At 35.4% G+C, this 26,924-nt stretch overlaps 2 protein-coding genes across 5 annotated transcripts in view; one reads left to right on the forward strand and one right to left on the reverse strand.

The window, feature by feature from the left end:
• The window catches only part of LOC110447790 (GRAM domain-containing protein 1B-like), a 61,728-nt gene extending 46,091 nt beyond the window's left edge, over nucleotides 1-15,637 (reverse strand). The window contains exons 1-4 of one of the 3 annotated variants that reach the window (XM_021493699.1): nucleotides 15,177-15,637; nucleotides 4,190-4,294; nucleotides 2,353-2,953; nucleotides 1,669-1,753 (exon numbers count right to left, since the gene is read on the reverse strand). In XM_021493699.1, the coding sequence (XP_021349374.1) occupies nucleotides 1,669-1,753; nucleotides 2,353-2,953; nucleotides 4,190-4,294; nucleotides 15,177-15,424 (1,039 nt within the window). In that variant the 5' untranslated portion in view covers nucleotides 15,425-15,637. Of the gene's footprint in view, nucleotides 1-1,668; nucleotides 1,757-2,352; nucleotides 2,954-4,189; nucleotides 4,295-14,075; nucleotides 14,483-15,176 lie in introns of those variants that run through there. The other 2 variants (XM_021493698.1, XM_021493700.1) reach the window with 2 other exon arrangements.
• A 77-nt stretch (nucleotides 15,638-15,714) lies between these two features.
• LOC110447791 (intraflagellar transport protein 46 homolog) overlaps nucleotides 15,715-26,924 on the forward strand; it is a 27,571-nt gene continuing 16,361 nt past the window's right edge. Inside the window, exons 1-3 of one of the 2 annotated variants that reach the window (XM_021493702.1) lie at nucleotides 15,715-15,804; nucleotides 17,971-18,073; nucleotides 19,851-19,889. In XM_021493702.1, the coding sequence (XP_021349377.1) occupies nucleotides 15,772-15,804; nucleotides 17,971-18,073; nucleotides 19,851-19,889 (175 nt within the window). In that variant the 5' untranslated portion in view covers nucleotides 15,715-15,771. The remainder of the gene's footprint in view (nucleotides 15,805-17,970; nucleotides 18,074-19,850; nucleotides 19,890-26,924) is intronic. The other variant, XM_021493703.1, reaches the window with a different exon arrangement.

The raw sequence follows: 26,924 nt of genomic DNA on the forward strand, positions 1-26,924 counted from the left end.
CAGGCTTATTTGTGCCCATGTAAAGTGACAATAGTCTGAGGGGCGAGGTGTCAGAGATATGATAAGTGGGGGAATGGATGGGGGAGGTTGGAGCAAAAGGAGGCTTGGAAGGCTTAATTAACAAGGGTCAATGTGACCTGTCTCAGGCTCCAGTACCAAGCTAATACTCAGTGCTGATGCAGTGACAATAGTCTGAGGGGGTCAGGCCGGGGAGTGAGGGGTTGAGGCCGGGGTGGTTGAGGTTGGACAGTTATCATTGATGTATATGTAAAACTGAATATATATATACAGCTAAATGCTAATGTACAGTGTCAACTGAGAGAGTCTGAGGTCAAATCAGAGGTGTGATAGGAGGAGTGTGGGAGGTAGAGAGTGGGGGATGGGGAAGTGGGAAGTTGGAGCAGGCATCATTGATGTCATTGATTTATATGTACCCCTGAATATACATATATATAGGATCTAGCTAGCTAAGTACCAGGCTTAGATGTGACAATAGGAGGGTGTGGGTGGATGGGTGTCCTGGGGTGAGGATTTAACAGGTGCAAATGATCAGTACCAGACTACAGACACCAGTACCAGGCTATATAAGTAGCAACAACAGTATGATAGGGGGGAAAGTCAGAGGTATGACAGGTATGGGAGGGAGGAGGGGCTTGAACAGGTGTCGCTGATCTGTATCTGACTATAGGCACCAGTACCTGGCTTGATAAGAGTGCTAATGAAGTAATATAATGTTCAACATTACGATGGGGCAAGCCAGATCTAGATCTGTGACAATAGAAATAAGTATGGGAAGGGGAGAAGGGCAGAGGGACTTATAAATTAATTAAACATGTGCCAGTGATTTGTATCAGACTATAGGAATTACCTGTACCAGGCTTATCTGCTTATAGGTCTTAGGTATAGCACAGCTGTCAGGATACACTTTATTCATATCAACATCAATGCCACAATTCTATTATTTTCAATTCAATTTTAATTCTCGATAAATAAAAACAAGAGGCCAGGTCACGGTGAGCTAATGACAAATAATAACCTCTAATACTTGATTTTAAAGTAACTAAAGATTTGAAGAAATTGCCCGGGGCATGGGGTGAGGTTTGAACATTGATCCTTGGTCCGCACCCGACGTAAAGGCTGCAGTACTAGAGTAGAAGGTTTACGATTACATAAATATATAATTTATTGTGATATAAACCCCTCCCAGACCTAACCAGGCATGGTCAAGGTTTTATGGTACGAACATTTTAAAGTAGAGATTTGATGTCCAGTGACCTATAGGCTTACAAGACTCCCCATGAAGCAGATGAAACCTTTGATTTCCAATTTTTAAACCACCATGCAGCCAAACTGTGGAATGTTTACAGCGTCCGTCAGTAATATTCGAATGGTTGAAGTTGCTCATAGCTCAAATTTTGTTATCCTAATAAGCACCTCGATTTAGTGAAAATATGTAAGCCCCCTGGGCGCTTTTTAAAGCAAATAAGGTAATGTCGGTACTCAGTATATTTTGAAGGTGAAATAACAACGGATCTGATGTTTTTATATGTGTGACTGTCCTCCAATCCTAAAAATTGTTATAAAGAATAGAAACGCCAGTCTTTAAAGTGAGATTTAGGATAAAACTTCTAAAATATGATAAGGTTGTATATATATATATATACTCACCAACAATCAGTCGGTCATCACTTGGAACATCCTTGAAAAATTTCTTGAAATCATCTGTTCTTGATTTATAGGAAGGGCTCCACATCTGCTGGAATATGAGACATGTAATCCTTCTAAATTAAAAATCTCACAGAAAAGTATAATTCTTGACGAATATATCTAAGACTCTACACATGCTGGTGATTACCCCTGTGAATCAAAGTTCATGATTATATGAATGAATTTTACCTGATTTAATAGAAATAATACTGCTGTTGCTAAGATTGTTCTGCTTTAAAACATAAAAAGGGCAATAACTCTGTCAAAAATGAGGGGATCGGTATTCCAGGTATATTTGTTCAGCTACTTAATTATATTGGTTTAAAATTAGCTTGTTACATTTCAAGGAAGTCAGCAGAAAATGGATGGGCTTTAAAGTTTTCCAGGGAATCTTGTGACTGCAGACAGTCAGATTTCTTTTTTAAGATGCAGAGTAAAATTGATATTATGCCTCATATTTAATTTGCCACTTCGTTTACTGCCAACATATTTAATGTCTGCCTATTTCTTATTTTGTTAAGAATTCCTTTATAAACTTCCTCAAATTTATCGCCAAACTCCTTTATAATGCCACAATTTCTCTGGACGAATGTTGGCAGTATAACGAGGGTTTACTATATAACAAAAGGCATGACATATCCTTACCGTATACCACGGAGCAGTCTTCTTCTTCTTGTCACTCTTTTTACTGACATTAGAATCATCCACAGACGTTTTATCACTGTGTGTCCCATTTTTACATTCCACGCTAAGATTCAGATCTAAGGACTTTTCTGAACATCTGTCCATTATATTATCTAGCGACTTCTCAAACGACCTTTCCCGTGAATGAGCCCGTGTAAATTCCGCACTGCTCCGACTACCCGAATCGGAAGCCCTTTCTAAACCTTTGAACGATGATGACCTATCAATATCAGATTTCGCAACAGACAACTTATCATTGCACATGTTGGGTGAGCTTGCAGACGACACTGTGACCTTTGGAGTGACCTTGGAAGATGGCGTCTTGTCACCAAAAATATTTTCTGATGGTGTCTCAACATGAGAAAGAGATTTTTTTGACTCCGTACTCTTTGAGGCGGAATCCGATGACACATTATGATCGAGTGAATTCGATGTTTTATTTTGGTCCGGTGTGACGGCATTGTCAAGATACCCGTCGGACGGACAGGTCGGTGCGGATTTGTTGTCGACATCCTTGAATAGAGGAGAAATGGCTCTTCTGTAAACCGTACTAATATTTCTCCTGAAAAATATGAAAATAGCGCAAGGACATGAATCATGGGTGGAATGTAGCCATTCAGGAATTGGCTGGTAATAAATAGTCTATGAAATTCTTGGAATTCATATCCCCCGGTTTAAGGACATGTTTTAGATGAAGTGTTATTGTTGAGAGTTACTTTTAATATGATATGCTGGTATGGAGAATTAAGAGCAGACAGAACAGAAAATGTCTCTGAGAAATAGGCCTTCAGTTTGTTTTAAAATGGCTAGTGGGTCAGGATTAGCTATGTTATGCAATGTAACAGCCTAAAATAGTTCAAGGGGGTTTATGTATTACTATTTCGTCTTTGCGTATTGCAGAGTTATCTTCTCCTGGGAGCAGGGATTGATTGTTACGTCATTGGTTTGTGTGAGAAAATTGCGTCATTTTCTCAAAAATTGATGACGTTACTCTCACAAACAAATGACGTAACAATCAATACCTGCTCACAAGTGCAGATAACTCTGCAATACGCAAAGACGGAATAAGCCAATTTCCATAGGTCAATCATGCCATGGAAACTTTCCAGTATACAACAATTTCATTGGATGGATTAATATCCTGAGCTTTTCTAGTCTGGGAATAAGGCAAGGTGCAGTTATTTGTCCTCATCTCTTTGATATATAGAAATCAATCACTTCATCTTGAATGTAGAAGGGACAAATAGTACTCCTCACTTGGTAGTCCTTCATCCAAGCATGTTACTGGCATTATCCTAGGCCTCTTGGTTATTCAGAAGAAGTTGTTTAAAGGTTTAGAACATATTTGACCCTGTGACCTTGAAAAAAGATGAAGGCCATTCATTTGAACAAACTTTATGGCCCTTCATCCCAGCATACTACTAGCCAAATATCATCACCCTAGGTCTATTGGTTATTCAGAAGAAGTTGTTTAAATGTTTAAAACATATTTGCCCTCTGTGACCTTGAATATAAGTCAAGGTCATTTATTTGAACAAACTTGGTAGCCCTTCATCCCAGCATGTTACTGGCCAAATATTATCACCCTAGGCCTATTGTTTATTTAGAAGTTGTTTATATGTTTTTAACATATTTGACCCCTGTGACCCTTCGGGCCAGGTGAGCTTAAAAAAATGCCTCAGTGAAAGTTTTTCGTGATTATAATTCTATAATTCAAGAAGCTGTACCTTTACTTTATCACATTAAACCGATGATGCATTGTTCATGTTCAGACACAGATCACATATTCAATATTTACCCGGGAGAATCGCAGTTCATGTCGTTGTTTATGTATGGCTCAGAACCTGTTGAGGACTCCTGGCTGGAGGCAACATTGACCGGGGATGTCTCTCCAGCCTTCCGTCTGAAACAGGTAAGTTGATATACAATATATACAACTGACATACAAGAAACAGTTAACCTGTTTATTACACCTGTTAACCACATATTTACACACAGTTATACATTTGGCACATCAGGGGCTACTCACTCCAACAATTTTACTATCATATATCTGTATTAAACTTGCATTTATGCAAATATTTTTTAATAATCTAGACTTCGGGGGTATTGAGAGAAGCAACTAGACTCTGAAAATGTCTCCAGAGAAGCGACTAGACCCTGCTTTGTGAACACCCCTAGAGAAGCTGCATCCCCACACTAATATAAAACTTTGTTGAGATTGGGGGTAAATTCCCCTAGAATTAAAAGCCTTTATATATATCACACAGATCTATAGCATGTTGGCCTAAGAAAAACTGTGTTCCATAATGACCAGTGACCACCTGGATCAATACAGACACAGGTCGTTGTAAGGTCCCTATCCCTAGCAAGATAATCAAAGACATACATGTACTATTGTATTCACAAATATTTTATGTAAAAAATTACCATATGAAAAACGTTTCATCTTGAAGTGTTTTCCTTTTTTGATTTTACCCATTATGTTTTGTTTCTTTTTCATCGGAATTCTTCCGATTGTATTTCACCTGAACAAACATTTTACTCTGTGTCCGATGAATGATGATGCTTACACAGGTGGAAAAGAAGCTTTCTTGAACCATCTGAAATTTACATATTTAAAAAAAAAAATCTGTACAGGATTGAACTTTTATGGAATTTTGAATACATACTGTCAGGAAACTGTCTGTGACAAATTTTGCTTTGTTTTCATTTTTTAAATCCAGCTGCATTTTACTCTCAGAACATTTGTGTAGGTTCTGTTTTGCTTATTTCTTCTTTATTATTTTTTAGTAGAAGCTGAGCAAGCTATTGTTTCTTTTCAGAAATGATTTATCAAAGCTTTATTCAATTGCCAGAAAAAAAGTTTTCAATCCATATCTTCAGGTTTTGGTAGTGGTACTGGAATCCTTAAAGGATGATGATCAATTCTGTATATAAATTTACATAATTTTTTTTGTGGAAGGAAAAGCTTAAGTATTGACATGAAAATTGCTTGTTGCAAATTACTTCTTTTTTACAAAGTATGACCCTGTGTTCATTAATATTTCCCACTATCATTATGTATATGCATATTCCAACATAATATATCAATATATGCACATACACAATGTATAGGTATCATCTATAAAATAATTGAATAATTAACTTTTTCCATGCTTAACTCATTCACCCCTGAAGACACATTTGAACTCTTCCTAATCAATGGTTGGAATAGTTCATTATGAAGTTTAAGGGGTGAATGAGTTGTTTTTTTTCTTCTAACATTTTTTTTTGCATCATACAAAATTATTTTACATTCAAATATTTTTTATTTCATCAAAAACAAAACGTATTGTTTAAAATGTTACTAAAATGTATTTTTTTAAATCATACAAAATTATTTTCCATTCCAAACATTTGCATATCATGCGTCAAGAACAAAACTGTTGCTTAAAATGTCACTATGATGCATTTTTTAAAATGTATAATTAATCAATACATTTGTGTCCAGAAGATCTGTGTCATTTGATAAATCATAATGAACATGTAAATAAATATTGTTGTATATATATTGATGAAATTAAAAACAAAAATCAACAAAACAAAGAAAAAGTAAAGATAGAAGACCTACTTAAAATGTTAATTTGAATAAAATAGTAAAATTTTGTATCGCCATCACTAACCATTTTCAATTACAAAACTGTTTTATCCCCCGACAATATTGTCATTGTTTACGTTTTGGTCTGATAATTGGTCAATTATATGATCATTAATGATTCAGTCGGATACCGGCGAATGGATTGAAATAAGAAGTGTTCAATCTATAAGATTACTTATAACTTATGCCTAACATGTCAGTATAATGTTAGCAAATAGTGCATGATGATTGAAATAACTAAACTTTACTGAATTCAAACAACTACAGCCATGACAGATCACGCGAGATGTTTTCTCCATTCCCGTTACTTTATATGGCCTGCATTACCAAATATGGAATTACTACATGTGCCTCCATACTATTCTTGGTCATAACACCCATTATATATAAAAAGTGACCTATATATCGGAAGAGAAACAAAGTTTCTATCATGGCGGTCAATTAAGACTTGATAATTTTTCAAATCAATACACAACAAAATGGAACATGACATTAAATGTTTGAATACACTGACAGATAAAATGGTTCCCACAAACCAGTCCACCCAGGTAGTAGACGCCCCTGGACAAAACATGTGATGACCATACATGTCCGTACAGATTGTGTTACACGTCGGTGAATTGTACAAGTTAAATTATATTTTTTCTATTAACTTATAATGTTTAAAAGCTGTAAATGATATATATAACGTGTTTGCATTCATTACAAATTAAATATATATGTACATGTTTATGAAGTGTTTGTTACAAATAGATGTACACTTTAGGCAGATATGTCCTACATGTGGCTTTCCTACGTATACTGATCGCATGGAACCTTGTTTTATTGACAACCCCATTATACCACCAAAATTGGCACGGAACAAAATAAGGTGGCGGTATAACGGGGGAGTTTTCACCACCATGCAGACGAGTACTCGGGTGCTGTATAATTAGTTGAGACAAGTAACTGAATGAAAACAATGTTTCCACAGAATATCAGCTGATGATTCATGATCAGTCACTTATATAAATAAGATGCACAATTAATAACTACATTATTTTTTAATGCCAGAATTGAAATTCAGAGCTGGATAAGGATGGCTTCATTTTTCGAGCTCTGGTGAGAAAATTGCCAAAACTGTTTAAGAAAAAAATTCTTAAATTAGCATTTCATTAAACTCACCTGGTACATGAATAATTTTAATTAATCTTTGCAAGATCATTAATAGCCATCAAAGATTGTCGCACATCTATGTTTATATGTAAAACAGCATTTTTGTTCTAGAATATAGATTTTTTGCTCATTATGTATACATGTGAAATGTACATCAGATCTTATTATAAAGATCGATTGAGATTATTTATCATATATTGATTGTACAGACACTGTATCATATTAAACTCTTCATAACGATACTTTATAGAATCTGACACGCTTTTGTTTGTGTTACTATAACAAACTTTTGATTATCAATTACCTGATCAACTTTCTGAAGATGTTTGACGACATGGGTGGCATGGAACGTCAATCAACAAAAAAACTGTTATAAACAACGTGTGCTGCAAATCGAGGATATAAACAACTACTGCGTTACAGGAAATTCTCGATAATTGGTTTACATGTTCATTAACTGACATGTCCTCAAACTTCTCTAGGATAATCAGCTGTGACAACTGTGATTCTCTAGAATTCACACACACATATATATCTGTTCTATGTACATATAGTCAGGGTTTCCTGTGAATCCCCGGCCGGGCCCGGCTTATTGAAGCTTAGGATTGTTGGTGAGTTAATTCAAAATGTACAGATATAAGGAATAGTTAGAGGAATAGTAATTAGCATTTATCATAACAAGCTGAAGTCTGGGGTTTGAATCTCAGTTTTGTCCCGCTGGTTTTTATACTCCGAACACTGTTGTAGGCTTCTATCAATTGTCAATTAACAAAAAATGATTTCAGTAATTTTCCATCATATACTTAAAAAAACAACAGATCCCAGAGGGATCTTGGCGCCCACCTTTGTACCATCTTCATTAGATCTTTGTCAGTTCGATATTTTCTCCTCTTTCCTCTAATCTGTTTGATCGGGTCATGTTAACAGTAATTGCACGTTGAGGTAACTTTTGATCTAAACTTAATACTGATGTGTATGAAAGCCAACCTTCAAAGTGAGTTTGTCATTTCACATATTTACTAGTACAGTGCTTAATGTGAAAGCAATAAAATCGATCATTGCAATATGAGAAAGATCTGTTTAGTTCTTCTTTTAATCCATTTTGTTTTTATGATCAGTCTCAAAATATAACATACACAACGAGGGATCAAGGGGAACCTACATTTAAAATTTGAGAAAGATCCCTCTGGTACTTCTTGAGAAATAGCGATAACAAACTTTCACTATCAAAATCCAAGATGGCTGCCTGTCGGCCCTGTTGTTTATCCGATCAGTCTCAAAAGTTGCCCTGCACAGCTAAGGACCGAGGGGAACCTGCATATAAAATTTAAGAAAGATCCCTCTGGTACTTCTTGAGAAATAGCGATAACAAACTTTCAATATCAAAATCAAAGATGGCTGCCTGTCGGCCATGTTGTTTATCCGATCAGTCTCAAAAGTTGCCCTGCACAGCTAAGGACCGAGGGGAACCTGCATATAAAATTTAAGAAAGATCCCTCTGGTACTTCTTGAGAAATAGCGATAACAAACTTTCACTATCAAAATCCAAGATGGCTGCCTGTCGGCCCTGTTGTTTATCCGATCAGTCTCAAAAGTTGCCCTGCACAGCTAAGGACCAAGGGGAACCTGCATATAAAATTTAAGAAAGATCCCTCCGGCACTTCTTGAGAAATACCGATGATGGGCTAAAAAGCTGGTTCACTAAATAACTTTCATAAAATTGTTCACAAAACATAGACACTGGTTTTTATCAAACTGTTCACAATAGACAAATTTTCATCAAATTGAGTCCACAGAAGACAGCTTTTTGTTAACCCCTTTCACCACTGTAGACCATAATAGACTCCTCCATATTAATGCATGGTAGAGTCTACTTAAGTTGCATAGGGGTGAAAGGGTTAAGATTTCATAAGACAGAATTGTATTTGTTTTGTGCTTCCCCGAGGTCTAGACCCTATACAGACTAAAGGTGTTTGAAGCTGCTATACATGTCCTTTAGCCCTTTCATCACAGTAGACCATAATGGACACATCCATATATATCAATGCATGGTAGAGTCTACTAAAGTTACATAGGGATGAAAGGGTTAGTGGTTTATTATTGAAGGATATACCGGTAATTCTACTTGTAGTTTACCTTTTGAATTTTCAGGGGGAGATATATCTAATCAAACTTAATCATGGCATATATATATTACTTAATTGATAAGTTATTAGTTTTCGTGACCACCTGGTTTGTATGGCACTTCTGATTAATTATAAATTAAACCAAACCTCAAAAATAAAACTGTCTTTCTATGATGAGTGATATCACTTCTTCAAAGACTAGTAAGTGCTCTACTCCGCTGCATGTTTAGCTGTTTTGAATAAAATCAGAACATAAATCACTCACACTAAAATATCCTTTGACTATTTTTTTAATTTATTTAAATTATAAATATTAATGATGAAATCTGAATCACTTTCAAAACCTTACCACAAGGATCAAATATCAATTGTATACAGGTTTCTGTCAAGTGTTACTTAGACACAAATGTAAAAACGATTTATCTAGAGACATCACACTTACAATTGGGTACTACATTATGTAATGTGTTATTCTCTAGAGATACATACACCTGGGTCCCTGTCATTATTTAGAGATATATACACCTGGGTCCCTGCCATTATTTAGAGATACATACAACTGGGTCCCTGTCATTATTTAGAGATATATACACCTGGGTCCCTGTCATTATTTAGAGAAACATACACCTGGGTCCCTGCCATTCTCTAGAGATACATACACCTGGGTCCCTGCCATTATTTAGAGATACATACACCTGGGTCCCTATCATTCTCTAGAGATACATACATCTGTGTCCTTGCCATTCTCTAGAGATACATACATCTGTGTCCTTGCCATTCTCTAGAACTACATACACATAGGTCCTTGCCATTCTCTAGAGATACATACACCTGGGTCCCTGCCATTCTCTAGAGATACATAAACCCGACTCCCTGCCATTCTCTAGATATGTAGACACCTGGGTACCTGTCATTCTCTCGAGATATAAACACATTGGTATCTGTCATTCACTCGAGATATAAACACCTTGGTATCTGTCATTCACTCGAGATATAAACACCTTGGTAACTGTCAATCACTCGAGATATAAACACCTTGGTAACTGTCATTCACTCGAGATATAAACACCTTGGTATCTGTCATTCACTCGAGATATAAGCACCTGGGTACCTGACATTCTCTCGAGATATAAACACCTTGGTAACTGTTATTCTCTAGATATGTATACACCTTGGTAACTGTCATTCTCTAGAGATGTAGACACACATATTCTCTAGAGACCTGAAGGGTCCCAAACATTCTCTAGAGATTTATACACTGTGCGTGGTACCTGTCATTCTCTAGATATATAGACACCTTAATACATGTCATTCTCTAGAGATGTAGACATGTGGGTACCTGTCATTCTCTAGAGATGTCCGTAGACATGTACACCTGGGTACCTGTCATTCTCTAGAGATGTACGTAGACATGTACCCCTGGGTACCTGTCATTCTCTAGAGATGTAGACACGTGGGTACCTGTCATTCCTTAGAGATGTACGTAGACATGTACACCTGGGTACCTGTCATTATCTAGAGATGTACATAGACATGTACACGTGGGTACCTGTCATTCTCTAGAGATGTACATAGACATGTACACCTGGGTACCTGTCATTCTCTAGAGATGAACGTAGACATGTACACCTGGGTACCTGTCATTCTCAAGAGATGTACGTAGACATGTACACCTGGGTACCTGTTATTCTCTAGAGATGTACGTAGACATGTACCCCTGGGTACCTGTCATTCTCTAGAGATGTAGACATGTGGGTACCTGTCATTCTCTAGAGATGTAGACATGTGGGTACCTGTCATTCTCTAGAGATGTAGACATGTGGGTACCTGTCATTCTCTAGAGATGTACGTAGACATGTACTCCTGGGTTCCTGTCATTCTCTAGAGATGTAGACACGTGGGTACCTGTCATTCTCTAGAGATGTAAATAGACATGTACACCTGGGTACCTGTCATTCTCTAGAGATGAACGTAGACATGTACACGTGGGTACCTGTCATTCTCTAGAGATGAAGACACCTGGGTACCTGTCATTCTCTAGAGATACATACACCTGGGTTCCTGTGCCATTATTTAGAAATACATACACCTGGGTACCTGTCATTCTCTAGAGATGTAGACATGTGGGTACCTGTCATTCTCTAGAGATGTAGACATGTGGGTACCTGTCATTCTCTAGAGATGTAGACATGTGGGTACCTGTCATTCTCTAGAGATGTACGTAGACATGTACACCTGGGTACCTGTCATTCTCTAGAGATGTAGACACGTGGGTACCTGTCATTCTCTAGAGATACATACACCTGGGTACCTGTCATTCTCTTTACCACTTGATTGGCCACCCTGGCCCCACAACTATGGCCAGAACAAATATTACAATACAAAATATATATCTAATACAACTATTTATGAATAGACAGTTTAAAACAAAAGTACTCACCCCAGCCTGGAAATCAATGAAGCGGCATTAGTAAATTTCATTCTCTAGAGAATTTCTGTAGAGATCCAGGCATACACATATGCACGTATAGATGTACGTGAATTCATTTTCCAGATCTAACATGTAGTTAAATAAAGGCGACAATGTGTTCTCCAATCACACGTCAGACACCCATCATTTATTTTTTCATTTTTCTAAATACATGAATTTATGTTTATATAGGTGGCAAGGCTTGATATACACAGAGTACAATATATATATCGGTGTACAGACAGACCAACACAAATCTTATATGAAGCACATATTAGTCCCTGCATACTAAATTTATCTTGCCAACACTATTTAATTCTGCTACTCATGTAAAACAGCGTAAATACATGAGTAACGAAGGTGGAAAAGTCCTCTTCACCTGTATCGTTAGACACTTATCAAATGACAATATACTTCAAGAGGACCAACACTAGCAATTTTATAGATCAGGAATTATGTAAACAGAGATTGTGTCTGATCGTATGACAGTGGTGTGATATATATATTAAGCATGGTTTCATAATATCATGTACGTGTGGGTTTGAACTTCACCGAACACCTGTATATATATATAGATGATATAGATGTAGATAATCTAGTTTACATTCTGTAAAGCTTAATCAAGTGCTATGTGTCAAATTGATTTTATATCTTGCCCCAGCGATTACTAACACATATAGCTAGGTATAATACCACAAAACGAAGAATTCATGGCCATGGATGCATAACAGTGTATATAATTCAAAAACCAAAATCTGATTTCCATGACCTTTAAATGACCATCGTTGTTTAGAGGCCACGTTAAGTGCATCATAAACAAACCAAACCAATCTATTTTCATAAACATATAGGGTTGCAACAATATATCGTGATATTTTGAATATGGTACGATAAACACAATATTTTTTGCAGGTCACGATACACCTATATTTTCCAGATTTTATCGTTTCTGAATTCAGTATAGATACTTACATGTATATCCATTTCAACATGGCTAGTAACAGCTCCAGCTCAGCGCGCACTTTGAAAGATGTGAATTGTGTGAAACTTTAAAGTCATGCCTATTTTGGACCAAATCTATTTCCTGTTGTAATATTGCCATTAAAATTATTTGCAACATATCTTTTCGCTTTGCTTCTACTGTTACTATATATATCGTATCTGACCATAATATCGTGATACGTATAATCTTATCGTCATGTAAACGTATATCATTGCAACCCTAAGAAACGTCATATTCAAAATGCAGAGCCCCTATATGAAGTCAGAAATATATATATATATATATAGTGAGTTATATTTCATTCTTAAAATTGGGTAAAGTCTAACAGAAAAACTATTAGTCCTGGACGCAAACATCTGTCCCAAAACTCAAGGACATACATTTATTTAAAGAAGATGCAGATCATTTTCCTAAGATAAGTATAAGGGTTCACGAACCTGCGCAGGATATTACCTTACTCTAACAATATTAGAGGTTTTACACGGCGAAAAACTTTTGACAGGTGCCGCGTAGTCGGCAAAATCATATCCGATAGAAAAAAGGCCGACAAGCGGCCTCTCATGTTATAGGAGTAGATATTACCTGAACCTCTCGGGGCATCTTAGTCAACATATACATACTGACATTACTAAATCTACATTCTGTATATCTAACCCACAAAGACGATTACAAACTCTGATAAGATAAGACGACACATAATATAAACAAAGACCCTGAAACAGTCTTATCAGTCTTAAGTGATTCTACATTATAACATTACAGTTAGACCCTGAATACACTGATAACTATATATATCAATCAGCCGATTAAACGTTAATACTTTTATAAAGACCAAGTAAGCTAGTCCACGATCGACTGTGCAGTTTTTGTGTTGTGATACTTGATTAAAAGTTTATTATAATCACCCATCCATGAAGGTTCTTTTTCAGTCTGCTCTTCACTATTATATATATATATATATATAGACTGCAGGTATTTTACCTTATGAAAGTGCCATAGCTCGATCAACCCATATATCCAGGTTTGTGAAGTGTTTAATATGTCAACTTAAGAAATTTCTACCAATAGTTGACACAGCCTAATCATGCAGACGATAGGGGAAATTGGGTTCAGTAAATCATTGCCGTATCAGTTATTTCCGTTGGTTCTATGGGAGATGGGAAGTAACAGGGTTGTCCTCCTGTACTGTCCCTTGTTTCTTTGATGAAAGACCAGATTGACAGAGCAAATGCAATAAAAGGTTTAACAGCAGCACATAAAGGTCATTAAAATGATGTAAATTACGCTTACAGAAACTTTTTGAGGCGTTCTTGGTGTGGTTCGCATGGGCACAGTCCTATTTTGTAATCACGCCCGGAATATCTTGGTACCTTTCAATAATCTTTTACAGTGCTGGCAGAATGAAAATGCACCGATGATTTGCAAGGCGATGTGCTGTTTGGCCAAGATCAAAGGTCATGCTGAAATAAACCCAAACAGGGCATTGCTTGATCTTGTATTGGAGCTCGAGTGTATCATAGAGCACCGTAGAGTAGCAGAATTACAAGTCAATTTTTAATTAGATTGTGCATTATTGGGAGTACTGGCAGGCATTTCGGTGCTTAGTCTTTTCAGTATCGCGGGGTGGGCAGCGGGATATGTTTTGGTACTTATTCGTAACATCATTTCGGTACCTACGAAGATTTACGGCATTTAAATGGAATAAAGTTTAAAATCTGTACTTCGTTTGTTTTTTGTGTCCTGTGTGTTGCTGAATTATATTTTCATATTATTCAACATTTTTCGCCTTTACAAAAAAAGTACCAACATCTTATTCTGAGGTGTGTTAATAATAAATGACCAGGTAATAAAATATTACAATATCCCTGCCATATATATGTTTTATTTTCATCTTATGGAATGATTTTTAGCTTTTTGAAACATTATTCACAATTAAGTAACATATATATATTTATCATCATTTTGTTTTCCAACGGCTGTGACGGCTCCTCAGGAATTTTCTGTGTAATTCAAAATGAAAACTATTCACAAAATACATTAAGGACATTTAGATAGAGTGATATGTTCCATCTCAAAATTTAAATCAAAAATTCAATTTTGATCTTTGATAACTGAATTTTGTCTTCACCTCAAGAGTAACATATATATATAGCAGCAATCTAGCAAATAAAAATAAAATCTTAAGGTAGAAATGTCTTTTTAAAACTAATTTGCTAGCTCAACCCATCAACTTTTTTTAAAGGAGAATAAGATGTTATCTAAGTCCGTGATAAAGACACATGCGATAAGCAAGCTTCTATTAGTGTGTACATATACGTATACATACAATCTGACGTATCAACAATCAACACACAAAACAGCTGATTATGAAAACAAATAATCGGTGCTTACTTTAACGTCGGCTGTGGGGACCGCCGGAAAAACGTGTTTCGAGCACTGGTCACGGTTACTGCTGCTACGTCCTCGTCATTGTTGTTGTTTTGTCCATTGACATAATTTTGTTTATTATCGCGATTCACGTTACTGTCGCGGTTGGAAATAGGGATATGCTGATTATTTCCGCTTATAGAGTCACTGTTCCCATCATGGTTGTTGAATGAATCGTCCCTGCCGTCAATATTTTCGAGTAGTTTGAGCATACTATCCGAAAATGTTTTGATTTCGAGGACATTTACCGAAGCTAAATGCCTGTAAACGACGGACACTTCGTGCTGGTGAGATCCTCATTGATTTACCATACATCTTTCATTGTCGCTCGCGCTGTCCTGGAGGAAGTTTTAGTTTCGAAGTTAATTAAGAATAAATCAATTTGGAAGATTTATTTACATACATATGTCTTTTTTATAGTTCCATTATGTAACTTGAACCTCTGCGTAATATATATGCAAACATTCTTCATGATTTATGTATAATCGAAAATAAATGTTTAGCTCTACTTAAAAAATTACCCACAATACAGTTCGTACTAACGACATTCCAAGGCCCGATGGCGGACGATTCGGACGAGGAACGAGCAAAGGTATACACAAATATGGTTGTGTTCTTTTTTAATTGTCGGTCATGAACTATATTGCAAGACCTAAGAAGCCAACTTTCTGCTGAACATATTTTAATAGGCTTGATGATTCATATCTCATTTTTATCGTGCGTTACTAATGTCAACAAACTCATCCGGCACCTGTTTTAGGGATTTTTCACGAACTTCCAATAGCTTAAAATACTCAATTTAGCGTCAGAATTTACTTATTAAATGATTGGTTATAACACAATTTAATAATTAGTAATCTACTAATTGACCCGGTCCAGTACTAGTTCTACCACAAGCTAGACCAATACAACAAATACTACAAAAACAGTTATTGAGATGTCGGGTCGATTCACCTTTCACCCTCGATTGTTTCACGTTAGTTTGATTTGCCATAAAAATATTTCAGGCCAAACAAAATGAAAAATAAGAATATTTTGTGCGTATGGGAGACATGATTGAAGTATATAAGATGATCAGTAGCATATGCGACAAGGGGATGCTGCACTTCTGTAAAATTATGGTCAGATGTGGCCATCAAACACAATGAAAGAGGACATTCCAAAACTTTCCACAAAGGGCAAACTCATCATTAAGAAGGAACTCTTTCACTATGAGAGCAGCAGGCATATGGAACAATCTACCAGAATCTGTGATATCTGCTCCAAACACAAACTGTTTTAAAAATAGACTTGACAAGTTTTGGGAAAACCAAGAACTGATTTATAATTACAAGTTTTAATATGAACTTAATGAAAATTTAACGAAACTTTACTGTCTGTATTATTTATATCACATTGTATATTTTTTTTACATCATTAGTATTATTATGTACTGTATGATTTTGAGTCCGGTGAAGAGGATTGTTCAAATCCTGAACTGGAATAAACTTAACTTAAAATATTTTGTGTTTCTGGTTACCCTACCTACAATGTACCCTATTTTTTTCTGCCTTTTTTTTAAGGCAATTTTCAAAGAAGCACTGTTAAAGTCAAGATCACTCTCCTTTATAAACCATATGAAATTATTATTTTTTTACCTACCGACCCTAAATTTTTCCAACACAGGAAACACATGTATTTTTCTGTCTGGCCTTATGAAGAAACTTTGTTAAGGCCTGTTTGTTTAGTTAACTTGTGTATGGCTAATACAGTATCATTTAAAATTTTCCTCCGGTCTTTCTTAGTCTTATTTTGTTAATAGACATATTAGATTCATACATGGTTGACCAAATCTGCATCTAACTTACATTTGTTACACCTGAAATTCTTCTGACAACACAATGGTTTGTGAGACGTGAAAAGAGTATTTTTTTAGTCACTAAAAACATTTAAACTGAATATAACTTAAAGATAAATATTGATATTAGAGGTAAACAACATTGGAGGAATTAGATTTATGCCGAAACAACTCATTAGTGTGAACATGATTTGGGATAAAAAGACCCAGATCATAAGAATAATGTATTTGATCATTAGATTAATCTTATACACAATTAACTCGCTCAACGGTACCCCCGATGGACACATTTGAACTCTTTAAATTAAAAGGTTGGAATAGTTCATTATGAAATTTCAGGGGTGAATGAGTTAAACCTGCATAGATCTATGAATTATAAACTAAATGGCTATTATCGAACATGTATACAGTGCAGTTACATGTATAGGTGTCCACAATGTAGAAATATTAGTGCACGATGGTGACCAAATGATCACGTACACATCGTGATGTGTGTGTGTGTATGTTGGTGAACTGTGATACATATGTACTATGGTATATAGGCTTGGAAGTTTGAACGATACTTCTTAGATAGTGCATAGCATCTAGGGGTAGGTGAATGAGTAAATGTTTATAAATATGCAGACTATGATGGTTGTATAATGTACCTGACCTGTGCATGCGTAGCTTATGAAGATATCTGGTGCTAGCATGTATGTTCTGTAAGATTGTGTGTGTTGCTTTTCATAATTATATGTATTATAAAAAAATCGTCGAAAAATAAACAATTACAAATTTATTTATTTTTATAAAACTACACAATGCACTGTTTCTTCAAGTAGCTTTGACTTTTTTGTACTCATAGACGTCTTATCAAGATTCTTTTCTAATGTGCAATTCCTCTACAGGTTTGACTGTGATATTTTCCATCCTCTGTTACAGGGCAGAGTAATACAAAACCAACCATACGACGAAGCCCTAGAAATCCCTGACGGTGAGGAAGTGGCGAGCACATACTCCCCTACACCAAGAGTAAACCCAGCAGGTACAAACATAAAATCCTTGTTTTAAAATTATATTATATTGTCAGGGGTTTTGCCAGGTGTTTATCGGGTCTAGTACATGTATGGACCCATTCCCAATTGAAAAATGACCCTGCATTTTCCTAATTTCAGTCTTTATTTTCCCAATTGGATTAAAAATCATGTTTATACACATGGATATATACAGGCCTTTTTTTAAGGCCGAATATGGGCCAGTTCCCCTCTCCAATTTTGCCCTTATATTATTTTCCCATGTTTCAGTTTAACAATTAACCGATTTGTAACTAATATACTAGTAAATGAATATATGTCTTAGTTCCATTTTTCTTTTAATTTTCCATCAGTTCCACAACTGAGTGATTTATTTCATTTTCCCTGTGTTGATATCAATTGTTGCTGCTGATATTTTATAAATTATAATGAACAGCGAGAAACAAAATTAAAGATGTAATTCATGCCCTCCTCTCGTACTCTCCCCCTGGCTCGGGCCTACAGCCTTCGCTGGACGGGTCATGCACCTACAACGCATATTTTCCCCTATTTCAAACAAGGCTACTAACTTTCTATTCCTGTATACGTATTAATCCCTGATACAAGTTTCCAGTCATTATTTGTGCAACATTCAAAGTATTATCGTCCATGAAGGAGCATCCAAAATACATAAATAATGAAATTTTTTAATTGAATAAACAAAAACACCGAAAATTTGATGTGTTTATTTATTGCAGTGCATTTTACTCTAAGAAACAGCTAGAGGAAAACAAATTGCTGATCATATTGCAGGTTTTATTTTGATGGTGATATTTCCCAATTTTTGCCAAATGCTGATAATATTTTCCCAATTTCTTCTCAGGGGCCCTTTCCCAAAATAGCTGGCAAACACCCTGATTGTTAGAACTTTATTAAAAATATTATCATTTTTTTTCATAAACTAATTTCAGGATACATTTATTCAAATTTAAGCAAGAAGCATCTTTACCACAGGTTTATCATAACAAAATCAATAGAAATTGTCATATAGCTGTCATTGAAAAACCAATTTTTCATTACCAATTCATATTCTATACCTACTATACAAATCAATAAACATTTTAAAATACGGTATCTGTAAAAAATAATTCAAATAAAACAAATGTTTTTTTCATTATTTTTAGAATGTTGCACATGGAAAATTGTCTGTCATAGATGTTCATATGGTGTATTTTGGAATTTTCCAGATATATACTAAAATTTGATTTTATATTATATTTATAAAGTAATTAAAAGTATCATCTAAAAGACTTAAATATCTTTGTGTATGATACATACATAATATCCTTTTAGATGTCTGATGTCACATTGAATGCAAGTCTGCATGAATATTTTAGATTTTTTTTCTTTATTTACATATTAAAGCATTTTAACCCTTTCACCACTGTAGACCATAATGGACACATATCAATGCATGGTAGAGTCTACTGAAGTTGCATAGGGGTGAAAGGGTTAAGCAAGTTTTACAGATTCTGACTGCCTTACATGTAATTAAGAAATACAATGCATCAATACATTACATGTATATTAATGATGGCAAAATTATAATGAAAATGTATTCATATGAAGTAAAAAAAATGTTTGCATGTTGAATAATTTATAATGATTTGTTTGAATTTGCTCTGCAGCTAGGTTACATTATATTCTTTTTTATTTGAAAAACTTCTCAAAATTAATATATAAGTGGTTTAAAATTTCCAGAAATAGGATTTTTTTATCATGTATTTGTATTTTCATTTAATGCCTCAGGAGCCGGCAAACTGGCGCTAACACGCCCTCAAGGACCAGGTATGCAGGATAAACACTCCCTTACTCAAGCAACAGTTACCTCCCTTGTTATTAGATAAAAGGATTGTAGATGTTGCTGGGCTTAGGGAGATAACTCAAAATCTACAGCGTATTACACAAACTTTCTACAGACAGGTTGCATAAATCGAAGATTTTTACCGAGGGTGAGGGCTATCAGATTATCTCCCCTTGTATGAATGTTGCCTTCCTTTCATATTCAAAGAACTGGGAGAAGTCAATTGATAAGTTGGAAAAACTTACCGACTAAATATAATCCCTTTGTCAATATGTTATCAATAAAATATGTTTAAAACTAAAAAGAACCATTATGGAAGTTATAACTTATTTATAAGTCAGTTTGACATTGAGTTCAAAATTATATTTAGGGAGCAAAATAGCCCCACCGTTATGAATGAGTATTGTAGAATGAAATTTAGATAAAGCATGTTAGGATAAAAATCACTTAATTGATTCAGGATAATGTCACATTTTTAAAAATTTACTCTTTTAAAAAAAATAAAAATCATTTCAATTTATTTTAAAAAGAAACAATGTTCTTTCTATATCAAAATAGAAACCTGCATGAATTTCTTATAGTAGTAGTAGATTTTAATGTATATTCATTTATACTGATTGTGAATGCTAATGGCTACATGATATATAAGGGGATATATATATTATAAGCAGAATGTTTGATCTTAGATTTTTTTCAAGTCTGTACCTGGAACGACTGTATATCGGTAAATTTTTGCTGCAGTTCAATTATTGATTGCCCTTTCCACCATCTGAACTAATAAAAACGACCAGGTAATCGTTACAGTGAATAAAAGTAAACAACATAATATATACTAATTATATGTGCAGGGCAAAATTAACACTGGGCAGACACAAATTTCATGGGTGAAGGACAAAGTTTGACTGGGCAGACATTTCCGGCATACAGTACACTATATATATCTATTGGAAATGAGTCTTTTGAGTGATTTAAAATGCTAAATGTATACAGCTACAGTGCTATAGATATATGTTTACAAAATAGCACTTGGGATTAAAAGTAAATATGCACACACTTATGATGTTGTGCTGTGAGATTCTTTTAGAGTATTTTAATTTCAATTATAAATGTTGACTTGAAGTTAAAATTAAACTTATAATTACTAGAAATTATAGCTGTAAGGAAATATCACTGCCGTAATAATTGAGTCCAGTGCCAGGTTTAATTAATCAATGTTCAAATCTATGGTAGAAGGGTTATCTATCACAACCATTAAGTGTTTATGTGTGACCGGTTCGGTGACTAGCTATAGTACGATACATACTGTACCCTGTCACCTTCATCAGACAAATGACCAGTGAAGTGTATAGGAATACTTATAGTTGCTATATTTATAAACGTATGTCATGGTGGTATTTGATTCATCATTTCGTACATTTATAACAACTACAAGTAAGTTTACATATATGCTTCTAGCATATCGGAATTGACTTAGATTATATTATCAACTTGTCTGGTATATATTTTACACCTTTGTGTACATACCCTTCGCTTTACTGGTCATTTGTCAGCTTATGAAGGTGGCAGGGTACATATCATACTACTGGTCACCGAAATGTCCCACAAAAACATTTACTGGTTGTGATACATAGCCTCTCTATCAGTACAATTCAAACTTCAATAAACCCGAAGAAAATGTTTAGAAATGTAAAAATCTAGTTTGTCAAAGACATGAAGAGAACAACCTGTCTGTGTCTGTACATAATGCTTTTAGGTTAGGTAGGTAAAGGAGTTGGCTGTTGCACTAGACTTGTCATCCTCAAAATTCCAGGAGTTACGCTAACAAACATGTAATTACGTTCTCTGCACACTTGGGATATGCCATGACAAAATCGAAGGCACACATGCACAGCTAACAGATAATTTGATTGGTTTCTGTTTAAAAAAACTGACCAATTGCTATGCTGCTACATGTACATTTCCTTTGAAGAATACAAATTAAAGGAGCGACACCTGATTTCAAAGCCGATCAATCTTACTGTTATGGTGCTGTACGATCCTTTCAATGTACATTAGAGGGTCAAACAGGGGTCGACACTAACACTAGTCCGCTAGTCCTGGACTAGATTTCAGCAAGGACTAGTGAATCACCTAGCCTAACTGGTCCTTTGCACTTGTGAAAATATGATTATAAAATAAGAATATCGTTTTTCAAATTTTAGAAAAATGCTTAAAATAGGATACATTGTATAATAATTGTCAAAGTTTTCCAAAAACTTCACCATATTTCAGGGCAGTAGTTATTAGGTCCCCTACGGTCGATTACTTTTGATGTTTCATGCTGTAAGATCGCAATGCTTTCCTATCAGGAAATATTGGACTTGTTACATTGGCGAAGGGCTAGAAAATAATCTATTTACCTAGTCCTGTGGACTACCAAGCAAAAAAAGTTAGTGTCTAACCCTGTCAAACTAGTCTACATGTATGAATACATCCACAAGGTGACATATCATGTACAAATTAACCTTGGATTGTGTCATGACATGTTACAGGGGTGCCTAGAATGTAAGTGAGCATATATTGTTTTAACCACTGGAATTATGAGGATGATGACTTGTAGAGTCAGATAGCATATTAGTTGATAATATCACCCCCAAAATTTCATAATGAACTATTCCAACCTTTGAATTGGAAGAGTTCAAATGTGTCTTTAGGGGTCAAATGTGTCTTCAGGGGTGAATGAATGACTAAAATCTCCTGACAGGAAAGCTTACACGTACAATTGATAATACAATAGATGTGCAATTTAGCAGAAGAGACTCAAAATTCTCAAAACAAAGTTCAGATTCTAAAAAAAGTAAATTGATAATACAATAGAGGTGCAATTTAGCAGAAGATCCTCAAAATTCTCAAAACAAAATTCAGATTCTAAAAAAGTAACAAATACTATTGACAGAACAACTGAATGAAAAATGATTTAATGATGATGTGGAATAAATACAATAAAGCACAATTCATCCTAACACTCTGTTCTGAGATCTTGGATGTGACATGGAAATGTATCAGAATTTATAATCAAATTCTGGAAAGAAATAGCTAGTGAACTTAGTTTTGCATCTCCAGTCTAGAGGATTGGCATCAATGTGTTTTACTGTATAATGCAATTCTATTGGAAAAATATCAATTAAAAGGAAAAAAGAATTTTGAGAATTTTGTTTTTCTTGGGAAATTGGAGCTTATGTACAATAACTTGGGTAACGGTTAGTTTTAATGATTTAATGTAAATCTGCTTTAGAAATTACATGCAAGTTTTCATTGCCAACTAATATTTTAATTCGGTACAGATACATAGTACGGTACTATGTATACCATATACATGTAGTTAATGTATACCCATGCAACAGTCCTCATTTTGTCTGTCAGGTCTGTCCGTCCATCGACAGATTCCTCCGAAAAATAACTTTTTTACGGAAATCCTGATTGGTTTCAATTTACATAATTGTTGTTATGATGTCAACTTCTACAAATTTATTTATGTCCCGCCTGCAGAAGATTTTATGGAGGTCGAGGAGAGTGTTTCGGATTTTTTAAATTTTTGTTTTGTTTTCTAGTATAAAATGAAATATTGATATGATAAGGTATGTGTACCTGACCTGAACATGATTTTAATGATGTAGTATCATTATGATCAGGACTCCGCGCAATTCTGGGTGGCAGATTGGTGAATTGTTCAACAACAGACTATATGTAATAGTTTAATTTTAGGAAAGAACGATTTTGAGCTTGGTGATTTGATAAAATTGGGAACAACATATTTTTGATTATGAGTGGGAATTAAAAAGATATTTTAGTGTGTCTCTCTTTAATTTCGAATTAGAAAAATCTTTTCTTTGTTGATTATTAAGTAATTTATCAATAATCTTCATACTACAGTAGGGGAGTGTTTTAGGATATAAGTGGTCAGGGTCAACTCAAGGTCACCGAAAAAGTACAAAATGCACATTATATGGACCATGTGATCATGCATGATTAAATCACTATTCTGATAACTTGATGAATTTGAAATATCAACCTTTTAGAGAGACCCCCTCGTATGATTTTAGGGGTATAAAATCCAGGTCAGAGTGCTTCGATGTTTTATTAACTCATTCACCCCGAAATTTCATAATGAACTATTCCAACCTTTGAATTAGAAGAGTTCAAATGTGTCTTCAGGGGTGAATGATTGTGTAACAGGAGAGGAAAAATGCACGTCCAGACCGGGGTTCGAACCCGGGACCTTCTGAACTCTAGACGGACGCTCAACTAATTGAGCTATCTGGTCGCCGACTATCGACTCCGTCCAGTTCCGCTACAATTGTATATATATGTAGCCAAATCTGTATTTAGGCCAAAAAATAATATTTGCTGTTTCTGGTAACCCTACCTACCTTAATTTGTTGTGCCTACCCTAAACTTTTAAGGCAATTTTCAAAGATGCACTTTGAAAGTCAAGATCACTCCTATATATAAACCATATAAAACTATTTGTTAAAATAAAATGTATTACCTACCTACCTACCCTAAATTTGTGTAACATGTTACAGGAAACACGCATATGTTTTTGTCTGGCCTTAGATGATACATATGTAATGTGAAATCTAATTGTCTGATTGTGGTTTTCCTTCAATTTGCTTGTTCTGGATTGACTAGTAAAACCCATTAAAGGTAACAGTAGACCAAGCACTTTGATGTCATGCTCTGCACAATCGTTTGCTTGCTTCTTGAATTTTTAGGTTTTAATTATTACAACAATACTTGTAGTGATCACTTGTTATACCTAGTATTGGGGTACACGTATTGCACATCCTATAGTATTACTCAAATATGAACAGAAATGTAATAGAAAATCATTTTAACCCTTTCACAACTGTCATATATATAATGGACTCATCCATATCAATGCATGGTAGAGTCTACTAAAGTTACATAAGGGTGAAAGGGTTAAATGAAAAATATTATCATATTGAACCAAACACTGTAATGGTAAACTGGTTGACAGAACAGTGAAAGATTTAGATGTATATTTTGAGCTAAAATTGGGCCAATTTTTCAAATAATATGATCATTCCCCACCCCACCCCCCATATTGAGGTTTCTGATTATCAAAAAAAATCCAACAATTTACATAAAATCCTACATACTATACAATCTTTAAAAGCAAAAATGAAAGAGAAGAAATAACCTTAGCTTTGGTGGCATATCCCAAAAAATATCCATAATTTGCATTTTGGGATTTGCCATGGACATGAAGTACTTTCCACTAAGGGAATCATAGGAGAAAAAGCACATTAGAAATTTATTAGAATTTATCATCAAATTTAGGAATTTAAGTCTTTATAGTCTCTAATTTCAGAGTTTGGCATAAATGTGTTTTACTGTATTCATGTACATACAACGAATATGAAATCTTATAGGTAAAAAATGATAAAAAGGAAAATGAATTTTGAGAATTTGGTTTTTCTTGAGAAATTTGAGCATACAGAATAATCATATATATTGATTAACTTGGGGAAACAGTTATTTTTAATGATTAAATGTGAGTCTGGTTGTGATCACCAGACATACAGCTTTGCTTTTAAGTATACTTAGTATTACTACTATTTATCATTGATCAGGTCTGGGAGGGAGAGCTAGTACTACTACTATATGTCATTGATCAGGACTGGGAGGGAGAGCTAGTACTGCTACTATATATCATTGATCGGGTCTGGGAGGCAGAGCTAGTACTACTACTATATATCATTGATCGGGTCTGGGAGGCAGAGCTAGTACTACTACTATATATCATTGATCGGGTCTGGGAGGGGGAGCTAGTACTACTACTATATATCATTGTCCAGGTCTGGGAGGGAGAGCTAGTACTACTACTAGATATCATTGATCAGGTCTGGGAGGGAGAGCTAGACCTACTGCTATATATCATTGATCAGGACTGGGAGGGAGAGCTAGTACTACTACGATATATCATTGATCAGGTCTGGGAGGGAGAGCTAGACCTACTGCTATATATCATTGATCAGGACTGGGAGGGAGAGCTAGTACTGCTACTATATATCATTGATCAGGTCTGGGAGGGAGAGCTAGAACTACTGCTATATATCATTGATCAGGCCTGGGAGGGAGAGCTAGTACTACTACTATATGTCATTGATCGGGTCTGGGAGGGAGAGCTAGTACTACTGCTATATATCATTGATCAGGACTGGGAGGGAGAGCTAGTACTACTACGATATATCATTGATCAGGTCTGGGAGGGAGAGCTAGACCTACTGCTATATATCATTGATCAGGACTGGGAGGGAGAGCTAGTACTACTACGATATATCATTGATCAGGTCTGGGAGGGAGAGCTAGTACCACTACTATATATCATTGATCGGGTCTGGGAGGGGGAGCTAGTACTACTACTATATATCATTGATCGGGTCTGGGAGGGGGAGCTAGTACTACTACTATATATCATTGTCCAGGTCTGGGAGGGAGAGCTAGTACTACTACTACATATCATTGATCAGGTCTGGGAGGGAGAACTAGTACTACTACTATATGTCATTGATCAGGTCTGAGAGGGAGAGCTAGTACTACTACTATATGTCATTGATCAGGACTGGGAGGGAGAGCTAGTACTACTACTATATATCATTGATCAGGTCTGGGAGGGAGAGCTAGAACTACTGCTATATATCATTGATCAGGACTGGGAGGGAGAGCTAGTACTACTACGATATATCATTGATCAGGTCTGGGAGGGAGAGCTAGTACTACTACTACATATCATTGATCAGGACTGGGAGGGAGAACTAGTACTACTACTATATATCATTGATCGGGTCTGGGAGGGAGAGCTAGTACTACTACTATATATCATTGATCAGGTCTGGGAGGGAGAACTAGTACTACTACTATATATCATTGATCAGGTCAGGGAGGGAGAACTAGTACTACTACTATATATCATTGATCAGGTCTGGGAGGGAAAGCTAGTACTACTACTATAT

The sequence above is a fragment of the Mizuhopecten yessoensis genome, unplaced genomic scaffold (assembly GCF_002113885.1).
Source record: "Mizuhopecten yessoensis strain PY_sf001 unplaced genomic scaffold, ASM211388v2 scaffold3621, whole genome shotgun sequence".
NCBI classification, from domain to species: Eukaryota; Metazoa; Mollusca; class Bivalvia; order Pectinida; family Pectinidae; genus Mizuhopecten; species Mizuhopecten yessoensis.